This window comes from Triturus cristatus, chromosome 7 (assembly GCF_964204655.1).
Source record: "Triturus cristatus chromosome 7, aTriCri1.1, whole genome shotgun sequence".
NCBI lineage: Eukaryota > Metazoa > Chordata > Amphibia > Caudata > Salamandridae > Triturus > Triturus cristatus.
In genome coordinates, this window is record NC_140590.1 from 30,653,879 (window position 1) to 30,673,117 (window position 19,239).

General features: G+C 46.6%; 1 protein-coding gene across 1 annotated transcript in view; it reads right to left on the reverse strand.

Annotated features, from left to right (window-relative positions):
• Nucleotides 1–19,239, reverse strand: part of LOC146808736 (cell adhesion molecule CEACAM6-like) — a 103,659-nt gene that overhangs the window by 10,995 nt on the left and 73,425 nt on the right. The window contains exons 2-3 of the mRNA XM_085614785.1: nucleotides 15,687–15,962; nucleotides 15,338–15,598 (exon numbers count right to left, since the gene is read on the reverse strand). Coding sequence (XP_085470911.1) covers nucleotides 15,338–15,598; nucleotides 15,687–15,962 — 537 coding nt within the window. The remainder of the gene's footprint in view (nucleotides 1–15,337; nucleotides 15,599–15,686; nucleotides 15,963–19,239) is intronic.

The window sequence follows — 19,239 nt, forward strand, 5'->3', positions numbered from 1 at the left end:
TCGGGGTCCACGTTTCCAATACACCTGACTCTCAGTCTCGATGCCCGCCTGATCCTGTGTTTCTGCCCCTTTTTGTTGATGAAACAGTGCCTGGAATGATAAAATATAATCTGAGGCCCGAAAGAAGGACGGTGCACCAGCCGAACAGTCCAGGAGTTAGGGAAGGACTTGAGCTTAGGGCGCAGGTGCTGTGCCTAAGGTGCCTGTATTAGACTGGAGTGAGCTACACTGTTGCACTGCCCTGGACACTGCACAGGATAGCTGAGGGTACTTGCCCTGGAGGGAGGATGCCCTATCCTAAAAGAAGAGGATTTGTTTTCTGCAAGGGCTGCGATTGCGCAGCTTCTCTTTGGGAGTGCTTCATAGCACCGTCGTTGATGAACGATAGGAGCCTACCGGCGAGGCTCTAAACGGACACTGGGTGATTTGTGCCGCCCTAGTGCTGTTGTTGCAATTGCGGCTCCAGCTTGTGATTTTCTCCCTTGTGACACATATAAGTTGCCCATGAAGTTTTATAAATGTATCCCTTTGGTCGCCCTATCCATGATGAGGAGCAACCCTTTGCGGCTCCATGTCCCACTTCAGATGGGCTAGTTTGGTCCTGTTGGTCTACTAAGAGTAAATTAGTATTTGTTGTAATAATTTTGCTTTCCCTGCTATTCGTATTTGGTGAGCAGTTCTTCTTAGAAGAGAAATATCCTGTGCATGCTTGGATAAGTACTATGCCAACCCCTACTGAACATATTTTTGGTACCTTAGCGCCTCACAAAGAAGAGCACCGGAAGTCCTATAAGGATAATGTTTTTATTCAGACGTTGCACCCAACGCTTGCTGTTTATAATACAACGCAATGTTGGGTGTGTGGGTTGTTACCCTCTATCACGCATCGAAGTGAGAACTTGCTGCCTATGCCCTTATCCAATGTTAATAGTTGTGAGGGATGGTTCACTTTACTTAGTTTGATCTGCTCATTCTCTCAAGTTGACTCCTTGGAACAAAGAGGCACCAGTTCTCGTTCTTTAACAATGAATGTGTGTTCCCAACATAGGTCCCCACCTGGTGTCTTCCCAGGAGATGGGCGGTCTGATTGAGTATTCTTGAATTCTTGCCTCAGGGTGGCAGACCAAGGTAGAAGGACAAACAGAACAGAGATGGACAGAGATAGGTTCTCGCAGTTCAATGTATCAGAATATTACCAATCCTTCCAAGCACGCAATGTCATCGAAGATAAGCCCATACCTCTGGTGGTGGTAGAAGTACTGGCTCCTTTTTGTGTTCAAGGGGCGGGAGACATAGAGGTCAGGGACAGTAGATGCAACACCACTTCCATTTTGAGGATGCCCAAAAGTTCGCCCTTGATCCCGCCACCTAATATTTATTTTGTTTCTGGTGCTCATGGTTATGTGTGGCTCGCTGTGGGTTGTTCCGGGCGCTTCTACCCTTATTACCCTTATTACCCCAGTCTATATAGCCCCTCCCAACTATCACAAAACTCATCGACTATAGCGTAGGGGTTTCCTAGCCCTCCAATTTAAAGAGAGTAGTCAATACAGACGATATCGATCAGATAAATACCTCCTTACAGCAATTCACTGCCATAATGAAGGGCATTCTGCCATTTTGGGGTCCCATGTTCAATAGCCGTAATATTCGTCGTCTTGCTAGAGTAGTTGAGGGAGTTTTTAATACTACTGCAGGTATACTGACCAATCGAACTTCAGGCTACAAGACTCGTTGTTCTTCAAAACTGTTTGGTTTTAGATGCCATTCTCGCAGATAGGGGTGGAGCTTGTTGGGTCATCGGGAGCAGTGGTTGCGTGTGGTGTGCGATGGTGGCTGCTTTATAGGTGGGATGTGTTTCTGGAGTTTTGTTGTTCCTCCATGTTTTTTCGAGTCATCTGCAGTAGTGGCCGAATTCTTGGAGATCAGGGGTGAATCAGCATGCTTTCTTGATGTGTCTTTTGGTGGCTTTCTTGAGGAGGGTGAGTGTGTCGGAGCAGTTCGTGATCCAGAGGTGGTCGTTGCATGCTGAGGTGTTTGCATCTGACGTAGTCGGCGGTGGGGTGCTGATGAGGGCAGGGGTGAGCTGGTCTTTGGTGACTTTGTTCCACCTTCTGCGGGGGAGGCATAAGGCATGCTTGAGTACGGTGGGTTTTTTTAAGGAGAAGTGGATGCAGTGGTAATCTGTCCAAAGGAGCTCTGTGGTGTGGCTGTAGGAGACTCTGGGGGATATTCTCACGAACGTGTGATAACCATCGCAAAAGTAACTTAACTCAACCTTCAACATTGCAGTCTATTGCGGGAAATTTATGCCGTGTTAACCAAGTATTCACAACACGGCGGTACCATGCGATCGTCACCAGATAACGCGTCAAATGGGCGTATTAAAATCAACGCCACGCCAGAAAAATGCGAAATATGAATGCAAAATAAGCTGCGATGAGGCCAATCGCGATACAAAAAGCAGCAAAAACCAGCAGCAGGCCTGCAAATCCCACACGTCTGGCTGGAAAATGCACTATAAAAGCTACGAAAACAACACACCAGGAACAATCCAAAGTGTTTAGCAACATGGATGCACCCTGACCGAGAGCAGAGGCCAACGCAAACCCCACAAGCCCCACAGACCACCAGCAAGGAACAATGGGTCGTGGAATGCCAAGGAGAAGAGGGAGAGGAAGACAGGGTGCAGTCTGCAGGAAAACAAGATCAGGGTCACGGAGGTGACAGAACACTACAAGCAACTGACCCACAATCAGACTACCTTGAATGCAGCCGGAGTGTCGAGGAGGCCAATGGAGCAGGCCAAGAGGCGCTGGCATGACATGAAAACCTAAACAAGGCACAAAGACCCTGCCAACAGGAAGGCAGCACAGCGACAGGAGGTGGGAGTCCTGCACCACAGGAGGAGCTGGAGGAAATGGAGGCCATTCATCAGTGTGGAGATGGGGCAAGGAGGTGGGAGTAAGGACCTGACACAACAACAACAGGTTGAGTAATGACCAGGGACTGGGGGATAGGGTGAGATGGACACAATGGCACACATGCAAAATTAAGTATAGCACACTGCACACCCACAATGACCTAGGATCATGTCCCTCATCCCCATGGCACACTGCAGCACACACACATAGCAATCACAGCACATCCCATGACAATGTGGCACAAAGTGCAACACCGACACTGCAGAACAGGGGACACAACTGAGTCCGCTCATGTGCAGAAACAGGCTAATCACATACGACAGAGCAGGGAACTGTGAGATGCATATGTACGGGTACAACCTCACATCCGTCATGAAGTCCAAATGTCCACTCTCCGCCCAACACCTTCACAATGTACATTGTCACACAGCCTGCATGTCAACAAGAACAATGCACCAACATAAATGTCAACACAATGTCAACATGCATCTCCCCTTCACATTGCACAGGGACAAAAAACACCTCCAGCAGGTCATATCAGACAACCCATCAGTGATGCTGGAGACGAGCACCAAACCTTCGACACCGATGCCCTACAACAGCTTATGGACATCTCAGGCAACCCACCCCCAGGAGCAGGGCAGCCAAGCTACATAGAGGAGACCCCAGCCCCTGCACAAACCACACAGCAGGAAGCACCCACCACCACAGCTGGCTCCCAACACTTCACCAAGGCACACATCGCATTCCAATGTCAGGTGTCAGAATGCCAAAAGGAGGTGGCCGAACAGGTGCGGGTGGGGGCAGAGCTCATGGAATCCGAACTACATCACATACGGGGTGTCAAAGTCCCATCAGGGACCACCTACACTCCACAAAGGAGACCCACTCTGCAACAGAGACAAATGCATTTGCACATTTCCTGTACTGAACTACACCCAGAGCCCTGTAAATACCATCCACACACCCACGCTGGACTTCCATATGATGGCCCAGTACACCCCTCTTACGTATCAAGTGGCTGATGACGAAGCTACATCGCCAAGCTCTAACTCGCTGTCTGCGATGACTATGGTTTGCGTCTGCTGTACACAGCACAATGTAATGTTGTAGTGCCCGGGGCCCTCTTGCACACATCATGACCACACAGACACACGCAGATTGTTTTTGCAACTGGCTACGGGCACGTGCGCCCGGCCCCTTTGTTGGCAGGGTCACATGTACAGTGATGCCTGTGCTGGATGTGTGTGGGGTGAGTGCAAGCCAGCCCTCAGGGAGTTGTTGGTGCTGGCACTATGAATACGGAAACAGACAACACCAGCATTAAAGGGACAGCTGCGGAGCATCATTGAGGTAGCCAGAGCAAGTCCAGAGGTCACACAATGAGCAAACAGAAGTGTCCATGAGTTGCAGTGCGCTGAGGTTGGGGCACTAGAACTGAGCGCGCTCATGTGAAGAAAATGTCTAGGATTGTGTGAGCTCTCCACAGCACATAACCAAAACAGTAATGGACGATGATTCATGGTGCACTGAGTTAGTGGCACCTGGAGTGCTGAGCAGGGGATCAGGCGGAATATAGCATCTACGACAGGTGCGAGCAACTCCGTCAGTCTGCCATTCCGACACTGGCGGTTGGATTTGGTCCTGGCGGGGATGGCATGGGCCTCCTGCGGTGATGCGACATCCGTGCCTGTCAGGACTCGAATTGATGTATGAGCCCTGGTGGGCCAGAGTTGAGGTTGGAGACAGAGGACAGCGCTGGGCCACAGACACATGACGTTGACGACCCCAAGGCCATCGCCTCAGAGGCCATCCAATGTCTCAGAAGAAGGGGTCCCTGACCTGACCAGCACAGAGTTAGTGGCCCCGGATGCACAGTGGCCGGCACAGGCACCCCGTCATGGGACGGTGACTTGCGGTGCACTGAGGTTGGGCCACACGGACTGAGTGGGTCCTCATCGATGTCCGAGGTGAATGAGGTGGAGGGCTGCAATGGACAGTGAAGGGTGTCCTCCAGGGCATGATGCAGAGGGCAGTAGCCATCCGGAAGCAGCAAATGGAGGAGTGGAATACTGCAGTCTTGTTTTCACCACCATTCAGGAATCAGGTACATGACGATGATGACAACCACCAGTCCATAGACTCAGCCGCCACCAAAATTCAACTAGAAAGTGTCCATGGCTGTCGGTGAACAGACTTAGTGGCACCGGGGCTGAGAGGGGATGCAGTCTGCGATGATGCCGGTACAATGATATGCACTCCACCATTGCTAAATCAAGACTCAGTCCCAAATGTGCGACCTACTTGACTGCAGTGTAGGCTGGAGGCAGCGGTCAGCAGTGGCCCGCAGCCACATGTCGTTGGCTCGCGATGCACAGATAGTGACACCAGGGCAGTTTTCGGTAGTGTTCAATCACCTCAGCAATGATGATCCTATTCCCTCCGGACAGCAACGCATTATCCTCTTACACCTCTCCTTGTGTGCACTGATATGTACTCTGCCATTGAAAAATCGATGCTCAGTTCAAATTGTATGACCTACTCGGGTGCAGGGTAGGCCGAGGGGAGTAGTCTGCGTGGGCCCACATAAACGTGCAGTTGTGATGCACTACTAAGACCTGGTGGCACCACATCGAAGGGAGTATAGTGACATCAAATCAGCCTTAATTGATGTTCCCTGCCATAGTGTAATCAAGACTCAGTTCCAAACGTGTGACCTACGAGTCCGCTGTGTATGCCCGTACAGTATGTCAAAGATAAAGGAATACTGCGGGCCTTACTTGCAGAGGCCGTGATGGTCGTAGCAGGTTTCCAGGGTCACGGGCCTCGGGCTTGGAGCTAACACCGGCACGTGGTGGGCCCTCTTCGACACACGCTGGTGTCAGCAGGTGAGTATTGAGGCCTGGCTGCGCAGGGGCGGGCAAGTCGAGTTCGGGAACCAGCGGCCTGGGGTGCAGCAGGCGCACAGGATCACAGGCAACATAGCTTACGGCAACAGTGTCGGCCTCATAGCGGGCTAAAGGCCCCCGCCCTGGCAGAGACAGTGGGCATTCCGGAAGAGGACTACGCCCAGAGCTACGTGCTTTTTATTTACACCCCTACGCTGGCCTGGCATATGTCAGGCAAGCCCACTCTGCTCACGCTAACGGGGGACGTGACAAACTGCATTTCCGAGATCTTCCCCACTGACTGGGGTGACATGGTTGCATCCACTGTCCACTACACTCCATACACCAGCGGTGTATGTCGTCATGGTTATGTATGTTGTTTGCAAACTGCAGTCTGGCCATCATATCCATGCCACACTTGGCAATGGGTACCTTCTCATTCATGGGTCACTTGCCTCCTTTTCACATGCCTAGTTCCCACCTTTCCCCACATTCAGCTATTATGTGGCTGAAGTGCCATGCCGTTGATTGCTCAGGTACATGGCTGGCCCAAGTGGCCACAGTAAGTTGTGCTGTCGTGTCTGGTTGGTGGGCATGTTGTTTGCCATGTTGTATGTGAGTTTGTAACATGTGCATTCCCAGTGGTGTGCATTGCATGATTGTGGAGTTGAGGTGTGTGTTGTGTTCCATTGGTACTTGCCAACGAGCAGTGCATTTCCTTAGGTGCCATCCTGGAAGCGATGGTTGATGATGGACAGGAAATGTCGGAGTCATGCACACTGCCTGGGTGGTTGTCGTCGAAGTTCGTGAAGATTTCCCGGGGGACCGCTATTGCATGCACATTGATGGGATGCGTGTGCTTTCTGTTGTGGTTCTTGTGTGCAGTCTTGCCAGAGGGCACAAGTAGGACACGTGTGTAGTCAGCTGTGTAGTCAGTTGCACCCACAACGTGCGAGAAGCCAGTTATGTGGTAGATGCCTTGCTTGGTCTCCAGCTGTACCTGCACAGTGTGTGGGAAGTATGGGTACTTGGGTGCTAAGCTGATGATGGCATCCTGGACAGGTTTGTGGAACTTTGATAGGGCTCCTCGAACTCTGGCAGATGTTGGGTGGTAGGTACTAGAGGCCAACAGGTACAGCACGACCGGCAGCTTTGTCTGAGGTGGGATGTTGGTTGTCCCAATGTGCCTGTGGTGTGTATTGTCATTTTCTGGTGTTGGGTGTGTGAGGTTGGTGCATTTTCAGGGGGTCGCTGTCTTTGCCTGCGCTGCCTCAGTGTTGGTCTGGGAGGGGTGGTGGGGGTCCACGGGGGTGGTCCTGGGGGTGATGGCAGTGGGTGTTGTGGCCCTCTTGGGTGCCCGGGCCGCATGATCAGTGACTTCATGGCATCTTTTGTTCTTCAGGTGTGGCTGTGGGCTGGGCTCCCTTTTGTGGTGCAGGCTGTCGTCCGAATTTGCACCAGGTCAGAGCAGGTGTTAATTTCCTGCTGCTTACGCACCATATCGCATGTTTTGTGGACTTAATGCCGATCTGGCTGGTCGTTGAGAATGTTGCGGTGTGGTGTTGATGCGGCTTTTTGCACGGGAACGCCTACTCTGCATCTCATAAGCGATAGTTGCGGGGTTCTTCTGTAGCGATGTTTTTTGCGTCTACTATCGCAGGTAAACTGGTGCTATGGGCTGTTAGCACCAGCTTGTGAATGGGGTGATAACTTTATCGTGACTTTGGCTGCGATAAAGTGCTGTTAACTGGGCTATATCTCCTTGAGAATATGCCCCTCTGTTTCCTTAGGTGAAGACGGGGTTGAGTGTGTGTGCTGTTGTGTGCATGGGGGTAGTGACTGGTTGTTTCACCCTATGTTGGCAAGGTTCTATAGGAGGGATGTGGTGTTTGAAACGTCGTGGTTATCCATATGGAAGTTTAGGTCTCCTATGTTTCGCCTAAGTGAACACTTCCCAAAGTAACCATTTCTGAAACTACCATATTTAGAGCTGCTGTTCGGTCAGTGATTCAAGCCAAAATCAATAGTGAGAATTCTATCCTTGTAGGTCCCTCTACAGCTCACTCAAACCATAGAACAATGTACTACCTTCTGTATTCCAACACCTCAAATCAACTAGCTCTCAAATATTCCTGTTATCATGCAAAATCCATTTACCAAAGACATCTCATATACAAACAATACATGCAACATCTTCTTAGAAATGAGTATTATACTACAGGAAATCTATTCTCACTACAGACTCTCCTGTGTGGCAAAACAAAAACAGCATCCCTCGCTCATCTGAACTCTGCTTCTCTATTAGTCATTTGAAATGTTTTTGAAAACCTGGAAACTACATCTAACCATCCTGTAACCATGGCCTATTTTCCCAACAGATTTTGTTAACCTCCTTCCTTCATTTTTGCATGTAGGAATGCATGAGAAAATATTGCTGACAAAATAATCATACGCAAAACTTTTGACAAACAAAATTACTGAGTGCACAGATATCAACTTTATATCCTTTGTGGCATATTTATCATGGTTTTGGGTCGCCCTTGCACCACGGAAGGTGGAGCAAGGGTGACAAAAATCCTAGAATGACATTTACCAAGACATGCAAGGCCACCTTGCGTGGCCCTGTGTGGCTTGATAAATGTGGAGTAACGTAAGGCTGCGCAAGTCACAGCCTTGTGTTACTCCGCCACAGGGAGGCATTCTATGGGTGGAAAGTGGGTGTTCTCATGCATTCACCCATGGATTTGGAGGATTACCAGACTTACCTTTAGTCGTCGACCTTGGAATGCATCAAAATGCAACGACTCCCCACAGGAGGCGTAACAATGATAAATATGCTTATTTCTCCTTGTGTTTTTTCCTCTCTCTCCATGTGCTGCATTCTTTAACAAACACAGAAAGCCACATAAGCAATCCTGGTGCAAGGGTGCCTGTGCTGGCGCTAGGCAGCAGTTTGTGCAACAGCACATGCAGAGCGCAGAAAAGCGATGTATAATGTTAAATATGATGCATTCCTTCTCTCTCCCTTTCCGGCATTGTAGCGCAGGAAGGTAGCTTGCCATTATGGTAGAATATTTGCTAAATATATCCTTTGTATGTAAAGTCAAAAATATCAACTACAAAAAAATGGAATACCACACTAGCATCAACAAAATAGATAGGTATTTGAAGTAACATACAATTATAACTGACAAACATAAAATAAAGATATTTACTTTAAAATAATACCAATAAAGCAAAAACAACATTTAAAATATATAATTAGTATTAGAACATAAAAAATAAAAAATTACTAATGAAAATTAAATATAATTGCAACTACAAGATATCCAAAATCAAAAAATATACAGTAACAACACCAATATAAAATTAAGTAATGAAAAACTACAAAAACCGATATCAAAAGCAAAAAAGAAATCAAAACAAATCAAATCAAATGTTGGATTTTGAAGGAGTCAAATTTACTTCAGCTAAAGCAGTAGTAGGGAAAATATTGAACTTTAGAATGCTAATATTTAGTTTTCCCTATGGTAATTTAATTCAAAATAAATTAGATTTATACATAGTAAATAAACACAACCTATATTTCGATAATCATTTGACAAATACATTTTAACACTATAATGTATATAAATATTTTAAAATTAAACACACAAAATCAATATACAAAATTATACATAGAATCATATTAAAAAGGTATAAACAAAATTACAAAATATACTTAAAATAACTAGCCTCCCTAGTATCCCAAAATTCAAGCACGCAATCAAATTAATTAAATAATAGAACAATTAGCAAAACACATTATTTTAAACCATAGCAACACTCTAAAATGAATTACTATACGAAAAAGCTTAAAGATAACATCATTAAGAAATATCCAAATTCATAAACACGAATAATTATCACAATTTCCTATTTAACCAATTAATATATATAAAATTAATTAACAGATTATCTATTCCAGAACTTGAAGAAAAAAAAGATAAATAATTATCAAATTAACAAATTAAGATGTATAAAAATGATATATTCAATTAAAAGATAAATAATTAGAACACTTCCCACCATATTCCCCTACAAACCCCACTACCCACCAAAAGAAATGACATTAAAAGAAAACCCTTATAATTATAACAAATTAAATAAAAACAAAACCACTCTATCAATCAATCAATCAATCAATCAACTCAGATTTATAGGGCTCCGTGAAACAGACTTGTCTTGAGTCCTTTGCTGAATTCCTGCAGGGAGGATGCTGTTCGGAGGTGGAGGGGGAGGTTGTTCTATCACTTGGCCGCAAGGTAGTAGAAGGATTGTCCTCCACTGTAGATTTGGAAGATGTGGGGAGTGTGTGCGAGTGAGGCAGAGCACAGGTGTCTGGAGGGTTCGTGGAAGTTCAGGTGGTGGTTGATGTATGCTGGTCCTAAGTCCTGGAGGGACTTGTAGGTGTGTATCAATATCTTTAAGAGGCATCTTTTGTGGATGGTGAGCCACTGGAGGTTCCTGAGGTGAGGGTGATGTGAGTACGTTTGGTGAGGTTGAGGATGAGTCTTGCTGCTGCATTCTGAAATGATTTGAGTCTCTTCAGGAGTTGGGTGGTAATTCCTGCCTAGAGCTTATTGCCGTAGTCCAGCTGTCCACTAACTAGAGCTTGAGTGACAGTTTTCCTGGTGTTGAAGGAGAGCCATCTGTAGATCTTTTGGAGCATGCAGAGGGTGTGGAAGCAGGTGGAGGAGACTGCGTTGATCTGACATTCCATGGTGATCTGGCTGTTCAGGATGATGCAGAGGTTGCCGGTGTGGTCTGTCCGTGTGGGTGTAGATCCGAGATCAGAGGGCCGACAGCTGTCATTCCATGGAGAGGTACGGTTCCTAAAGATCACTACTTACGTCTTGTCTGTGTTAACCTTCAGGCAGTTCATCTTGATCCAGTCAGCAACACTTGTCATGCAGTTGTGAAAGTTGGTCCTAGTGGTGGAGGGGTCGGAGAGCGAGAGGATGACCTGAGTGTCGTATGTATAGAATATGATGTTGAGGTCATGGGTTCTGACGATGTTAGTTAGGGGCAGCATTTAAGTGTTAAACAGGGTGGGGCTGAGTGATGACCCTTAAGGGATGCCACAGATGGCACTTTTGGGTTCCGAGGTGAAGGGTGGTAAGCGGATTCTCTGGGTTCATCCTGTGAGGAATCATGCAATCCATTGGAGGGCGTCTCCATGTATCCTGATGTGGTGTAGTCTCTTGATGAGTGTGGAGGGATATGATGCCAAACACTGCTCAGAGTTGAAGGAGGATGAGCACCACTCTTTCCCCCCAGTCAAGGAGGGTTCTGATGTCATCAATGGCAGTGATCAGTGCGAGAAGCTGTATTGGGAGATGTCCAGCAGGTTGTTTCTTTCCAGGTGTTCGGTGAGGTGGTGGTTGATATCCTTCTCATGGACTTTGGTGGGAAGGGGAACAGTGAGTTGAAGTGGTAGTTTTTGAGTTCTCTGTGGGCCCGATTCACAGAACTAACTTAAGACAAAATCCTAAACTTACTACCATTTTGGTATTCACAGAAGGCACTTACTCATTTTGGTATTCACAGAAGTTAGGAGTCCTAACTTTAGGAATCCTAAATGCCTTCTGTGAATACCGAAAGTCTTAAAATTAAGATTTTTCTCAGTTTAGTAGTAGTATAGTTAGGACTCCTAACTTTAGGACTCCTAAATGCCTTCTGTGAATACCAAAAGTCTTAAAATTAGGATTTTTCTCAATTTAGTAGTAGTAAAGTTAGGACTTCTAACTTTAGGGCTCCTAAATGCCTTCTGTGAATACCGAAAGCCTTAAAATTAGGATTTTGTCACAGTTTAGAAGTAGTATAGTTAGGACTCCTAACTTTAGGACTCCTAAATGCCTTCTGAGAATACCAAAAGTCTTAAAATTAGGATTTTTCTCAATTTAGTAGTAGTAAAGTTAGGAGTCCTAACTTTAGGACTCCTAAATGCCTTCTGTGAATACCGAAAGCCTTAAAATTAGGAATGTTCCCACTTTAGTAGTAGTAAAGTTAGGAGTCCTAACTTTAGGACTCCTAAACTGAGAAAAATCCTAATTTTATGACTTTCGGTATTCACAGAAGGCATTTAGGAGTCCTATAGTTAGGACTCCTAACTTCTGTGAATACCGAAGTGAGTAAGTGTCTACTGTGAATACGAAAATGACTAAGTGCCTTCTGTGAATACGAAAATGGTAATAAGTTTAGGATTTTGTCTTAAATTAGTTCTGTGAATCGGGCCCTGTGGCCGGCGTAGGGTCTCTTGAGGAAGGGTCTGACCTCTTTGAGCTTCCATCTGTCGGGGAATGTGGCCATGGTGATGGAAGCAATGAAAATGGCAGTGAGTTTGCCTCTAATTTCCTTGCTGCAGAGACTGAAGAAATTATGGGACCTGAGGTCCGTGGGGGCAATGGAGTGGATGGAATTCATGGTGGATGTGGTGTCCTGAGTGGTGAGCTGCTCCCATGTGGTGAGCGGGTGGTTATGGGTGCTGTCTGTCAGTGTGACAATGTTCTGGAGGTTGCTGATCCAGGCAGAGAATTTCTGAACGGCCTGTTTGAAGCTTGTTGCAAAGTTGGGATAGGTGGTATTGAAAGCATACTTTCATTGAGTCTTGGCTACTTTGCTCCAGTTGTGGTGGAATGAGCTTGAGGGCTGGAGGTGGTGCATGGGGGATCTGCGATGGAGAAGTGGATGATGGCGCGGTCAGTCCAAGTGAGTTTGGTGACATGACTGAACATGACTCTGTCACTGTCTGTGAAGATCGGGTTGTCGGGCTGAGCTTTAATCCTGTGCTTTGTATGGAGTCGTAGAGGTGGGAGTTGAGGTCATCAAGGAAGATGTAGTGCTTGGAGTCAATGGCGAGAGGGTCAATGAATTCAGGGATAGCTTTTTAGAAACTGGGGCATGGTCTTTAGGGTCTGCTCTGATGGTAGTTTTGCCGGTTTGGTTTTGCATATGGAGGTGCACCATGATCACTGTGGTGTTTTCCTCGGTGATGTGGCAGCGGATGGTTTCTTTGTGGATGACGGCAATGCATACTCCGTGATTGTTGGAGTGATCAGGGTGTATCATCTTGTAGCTGTTGGGCATCGCAATGTCAGGGGTAGAAGAGGGGTTGAGCCAGGTCTCTGGGATGAAGATAATGTTGGGGGGAGGGTAGTGATGATGTCCCAAATCAGGTGGCGTGTTTGCAGAGTAACTGGACATTGAACAGGCGACAGTGAAGTGGTTCCCGGGTGGTCGTGGTCAGTGTGTTGGGTGTGGCACAGGTTTCTGTAAGGGCAGGAGGTCCTGAGTTGCAGATGAAACTGTAGCATTTCTATAGTTGAACAAGGAGATGCGATGCAGAAGTAGTTGTTGTTGTGTCTGGGGTCCAGAGCTCTGAGCTCTGCGACAAAGTATCTGTGGGTGGCTGAAGGGCCACAGTACCTGGTGCTAGGCGTGGTCCAGGCACGGATGCATGGCGCGTTTACATCCCCTGTAGGGTCATGCTGTGACCCCAATTAAGTAGGTCCTGGGAGGTGGGAGGGTCACTGGAAAGTGGTGGGCGGGGCTGGTGGGAAGCAGGATGGAGGAAACACAGGGAAGCGAGGGAGCTGGAAAAAGAGAGCAAACTAAACAATACCCTGGGCAGAAAGATAAAAGGCAAAACCGCACACTGAACAGCAATGATGTGACAAAAACAATGCAATCAGGCACATGGGGAAAACAAGGAGACTGTAAGCACTACAAAAAGACACAAGGCAGAACAGCAACACAGAATAGCGGAAACTGTGACAAAAACAAAACAATCAGGTAAATTGGGAAAACGGACAGACTACCAGCAATACAATGGGTAAAAGACACAAGGCAGAACAGCAGAAACTGTGACATAACTGCCACATAAATAAGATATTCAGGTAGATGGGAAATACGAGTAGGCTAAACAAGCAGAAGGGCAAAAGACGGATAACAGAGCCAACCAATTCCACAAAGGAAAGCAGACGCGAGGACCTCGTCCTACTCTAAAATCATTAAAAATACTGCATATTAAAAAACAACATCTTATAACACAAAATCTAAAAAACTGAACTAAATAGTTAAAAAAGATATTATTTGCAACTATATTTAAAAAACAATATAAAAGGCTTAAATAGCGTTAGTGTTACCTTCTATATTCTGTCACATGATATTTTTGACATTACAATATTTTTGACATGATATGTATGTCTCACAATATTTTTGCAGAATATGAGGTGTATTTAGACGAACCATATGTATTATGACAATTGCTCTTTCCCGCTCTCTCATTTTGATGCCTTGCACTGCACGGCCCTCGCAGTTGGAGAGATGCTGAATCCATAGGACATGAATGAGAATAGATCTCTTGGGATCTTTATCAGATCTCCTCTACTGAAGAACTGGGATGAAGCTATATTTTCTCAGAGCTTTCTGTGGATGAGGACAAAGGGGCATATTTATGAGCCGCTTGCAATTCCGTAGCATTACTTTATGTGATGCTCTGATGGGGCAAACCACCAGATCATATTTATGAGGCCTCCCAGAGCCACTTTGCATACTTTGAATGGCCTCATAGATATTAAGTAAGGCAAGGCAGCGCAAAGAGGCGTTCCTTGGGCATTGTTGTTAGTGTTTCTACTCAACGCCCATGGATTTTGATGCTTCCATAGATATATAAGAAACCTTATATATCTGGGGATGCGCCAAAACCTTATGCCTGCTGAGCTGAAGCATAACAAATAGAAATAACGTTATTTCTCCTTGTTTATTCCTCTTTCTATGTGTGCTGCACTCTGCAACACACATGGAAAGAGCAAGACACCTCAATGAATTGTTTTCCTGCAGGAAGATGTCTCTTCCTGCAGTTAAACAATCCTTCCTACAACACAGGCACCCTTGCACCATGGTGTAATATTGCCTGTGTGGCACTAGTAATGGTGGGCGGTAAACTTCGCTCCGCCGGCAGAGTTCATGGAGCTTTTGTCACTCTGCAGTCTGCTTGAAGGGTGGAGGTTAGCAAAAATTCTGCCTAAGCTGCGTAACAGAGTTTACCAGCACCCACCACTAATCTAGAGAGGGCTAGTCACCAACAGAGCTGAGCACCCCTAGATATCAAGGCAACACCATGACCTCACCTGAGTCCAACATCATAGCACTTACCGTGAGGGATCAGCCTCACAACAAATTTCCATGCTGCCCCTACACAACCCCATTCCTCCACCAAGAATCACGAGCGGCAGCAGCAGGGACTGGCTGTCTGTTTTGAGACAGCTATTGCTTGCTACCAGGCTCAGGTTTCCCTCCGCTTCCATCACTGGCTTCCCGCAGAATAACCTGCCCACAAAGCCATTCTTCCTAAGCGGCATGACGTCACTGCTGAGCAGTGGAGGGCGGCTTCAACTGTGTTAAATTCACATCTTTAATTTCAGAAGTGGTTTTGACCTGGAAGAAGCAGGCTTGGAGTCTATGTATTCCTGGACTACTTACCATTTACAGTAATAAAGACAGAAGCCTTCCCCGACAGGCCAGTGACTGTGTTGTGAGCTATACATGTGTAGTTCCCATCATCTTGTGAAGACACCTTCTCAACGGTGTATGTGTTACCAGGTCTCTTTAGATCAGTACCATTGAGAAGCCACTGGTACTCTGGTGCTGGGAAGGACTCCGCAGTGCAGGAGAAAGAGAGTTTACCCCCCACTTGTAGTGACTGAGAACCTGGTGGATCAATCTTCACGTCCTCCGGCCCATCTGTAATGGAACAGAGAGAGGGTCTGTGAGCGTCTTTACCAGAGAAAGGGATTGGAGACGGGAAGGAGGGTGCTCTGGGGTTACTTACAGGCGACAGTAAGAGTCTGGGGGTCACTCGTTTTGCTGCTGACAGAATTCAGGGCCTTGCACTGGTAGATCCATGAATCCCCCCGGGATAGGTTGGTGATGGTAAGAGTTCTGTTGTTTGGAGACTGAATTACATTTCCAGGTAGAGCCGAAGTGCTATTAAAGTACCAGAGGATTGTGACAGCCGCGGTCGAGGTGTCACAGGCTATCTCTGCAGGACCCCGGTTCTCCACTAGCTGTGAGCTGATATATTTCACTATCGGTTTAGTCACCGGCTCTGCAACCAGAATAAAGAGACAGGATTATATTGTGAGACATGTACAATGCATCTCCTTTAGGATAAATCAGGAAAAGGAATGGTAAAGGGCAATGGAAAGACAACTCTACCGAGGGATTCTCCCCGCTCTCACGTGGGTCCAGCGCTTTATTAAATGGATTCAATTAAACATTAAGGGTGCCATAATACCAAGAGGCGCCTCCTGTTGGAAACAGACAACAGGAATGAGCCTTAGGTGAGTGACACTAAAGCCTCATTAAAGCCCTGCACTTTCACATCTCTTGCTACCTGCCCCAAACTAATGCATATATTGAGAGCCGGAGGGACCCAGGATCTCAAACGCCCCATCCAAGAGTGAACCCACCATTCACTGATAATAGCCCAGGTAAAAATGCTTTGCTACATCCTTTAACAGGTTGTCCTTGTAGACTGACATAAGGACATCAGACCATTCACAGCACAATAGCACCCTCAAGCCAGACATTATGGCTCTAACCAAGCATTCTCCAGGAGCATTCTGTGCTGCCTTCGTTCACAACACTATTGTCAGGGACATAAACAACTAGACAGGATGAGGAGAAGAAGTAAACTGAGTGTGATAGTCACACAAGTCAGCAGTAATCAAGACAGAGCCTTGCTTGAACAATAAAATAGGTTTAATCCATGAGAAACGGAGCTCACCCTGGCATTGGGGGTCAGGAAGGAACTAAATGGAGGTCCCTTCGGACCTCTGGATGATGGAGTATGGCGGAGCAGTGGATTCTCAGTCATAAGACACCACAATGAATTTGCTTGAAGGGGACAGAATGGTAAAATGAAAGAAAGTGAAGATAGGCAGTTTTTACATCTGCAGATGTTGGCCCATATATAAATATAGCTGCATGTACCAAGCACATTCAGAAAAATGATAGGTGCCATGTCAACAGTATAATTTGAGTGTTTGAAGTGCATACAAAAACTGTGGGGTCTTGCTCAGTTTTTAAGAAAAATATGATGTAAAATCCATGGTTTTACTAACCACTTCCTTCACATTTTCTGGAGGCGAAGGAGGTGACAGTTCTGTGCTGTAGTTGTCCTCTGCCCACCGCAGTGTAAGCTGCATTTGGAATCAGGACAGGATCAATATAAAAAACAAATATGTGTTTTTGGGAACTTTGCTTAATGTTTGGAAGCACCGTGGCATTAGGAGAGCCAGTATGAGAGTTACCCAGCGTCAAGGCATTGGGGGGCTTAATTATAAGGGGATTACGTCACAGAGACCGCTTTTACCGACATTCCTGCTCTATATTTGAAAAGTGGCGATAAGCCACTTTTTTGGCTTCATGCCACTTTGTAAATATGGTACCCTTCCACATAGTTTTCTGTGTGAAAGGGGTGTGCAATGGGCAGTGGCGTAACGAAACTTGAAGGGGCCCCCCTGCAAAGCACATGTTGGGACCCCCCCCTGGTGGCCCGGCCCACCACCTACCACTTTGTGTCAGGATTCGTAGGCCGACGCGCCTACCTAGCGTTTAGACTACATTTCCCAGCAGCCTCGAGGACCCGGAAGTGGACGTCCATATAACGACGTCCCCCGCAGCCGAAGGTGTGCGTTATTCTACTTTCCAGAGGAAACTTCCGTGTTCGCCGCAGACGAGCGGAGCTGCGCTTTGTCCTCAGAAAGCACCTGGAGTTTAAAGCACCGAGCAGACGGACGCCGCGCACGGCGGATGGACAACATCCAGCGTCTGCCGAGATTCGTTCAGGAGCAGGTAGGAAGTAAGTCCCTGGCTCCTTTTCCAGTACTCCCGCGCTCGTAACCCAGTGGGGAAGCGAGAGTGCAGAACAGTAGGTCCGCGAGGAGCGGTTATCACTTGGGGGGCACCATAGGAGGTGCACCAGACTTGACTATTTTCGAGGGTGCTACTCACCCCACACAGACCCCCTCCGGGTTCGGAGGAGGAGTATCCCGACCAAGCCTTGCTCGGCTGAGCAGGGGGACTAATGCGTAGGGGAAGCCTTGCAACCCACTTGCTGTATTGGTGGTGAGGTTTAACCATCGAGCAGCAGTGGTACTTTTGGGGAAGCAAGACTAAGTAGCGTGTTGATCCTCACGGGTGTGAAGGAGCGCTAACTATTTGGTATTACTCAGGCGGCGGTTTAGTAACCGTGGAAGCCAACAGTCAGTACATCGGAGCAGAATGAGCGCGTAGGGAGTGGATGACTTCACCTCGGGTCTGAAGAAAGACTGAGGCTCATGACTTTGCGGGTGTGGCTGAAGCAAAGTGTGGTGGCTGTCAGACATTGATTACGCCTGGGTATTGGAGTGAGGTTTTGGCGGTCCTGAGAGAGGTATCTCAGTGATCGCGGGGAAGGATTCCCACTACACATGGTAACTACCTTTCTTAGTGAGAATTATATGAGAGTAGCTAGTCGTTGTAACTACGATATAACCTTTGTGCCATTTGTCTTTCAGGTTCTATTCCCCGCTGTCCCTTCCCCCCTTCCTGTTTTCCCTCGCCTGATCGCCTTTGGGCTCTGTAACCTTTTGGTTGGAGCCCGGGGATATCGGGAGGTGGACCCCTATTACGTCGCCCGGACCCTGAGGAGCTCAGCATTCCTAACACTTTGCCCTACCACCCAGAAATCTAGTATATTTTCATTTGAAACCTTCAACAGTCGTCCATTCTGAAAATACTGTGCCTACTGTTTAAAGTTAATGGGCCTGATTCACAGAACTAACTTAAGACAAAATCCTAAACTTACTACTTTGGTAGTCACAGAAGGCATTTAGTAGTAGTAAAGTTAGGATTTTGTCTTAAGTCTGTCTTAAGTCTGTCCTAAATTTGTCTTAAGTTTGTCTTAAATCTGTCATAAGTTTGTCTTAAGTCTATCTTAAGTCTGTCTTAAGTCTGTCCTACTACTTTTGGTAGTCACAGAAGGCATTTAGTAGTAGTAAAGTTAGGATTTTGTCTTAAATTTGACTTAAGACAGTCTTAAGACAGACTTAAGACAGACTTAAGACAGATTTAAGACAAACTTAGGACAGACTTAAGACAGACAAAAGACAGACTTAAGACAGACTTAACAGACCCCCCAGGATATTGCGGCATGGATTAGCAAATTTAGTGGCGCAAATATGGAAATTTAGCAGCACATTTATGGAAATTTAGTGGCATTTTTGTGGTACTTTATTTTACTCATAATCATTCCTTTTCAGCCTGAAATCAATGGAAACTCTTTTAGCAAAGTATTCCACTTTGCAATAGGCATGTTAAAGTGTCTGCAGCTCTGCAGA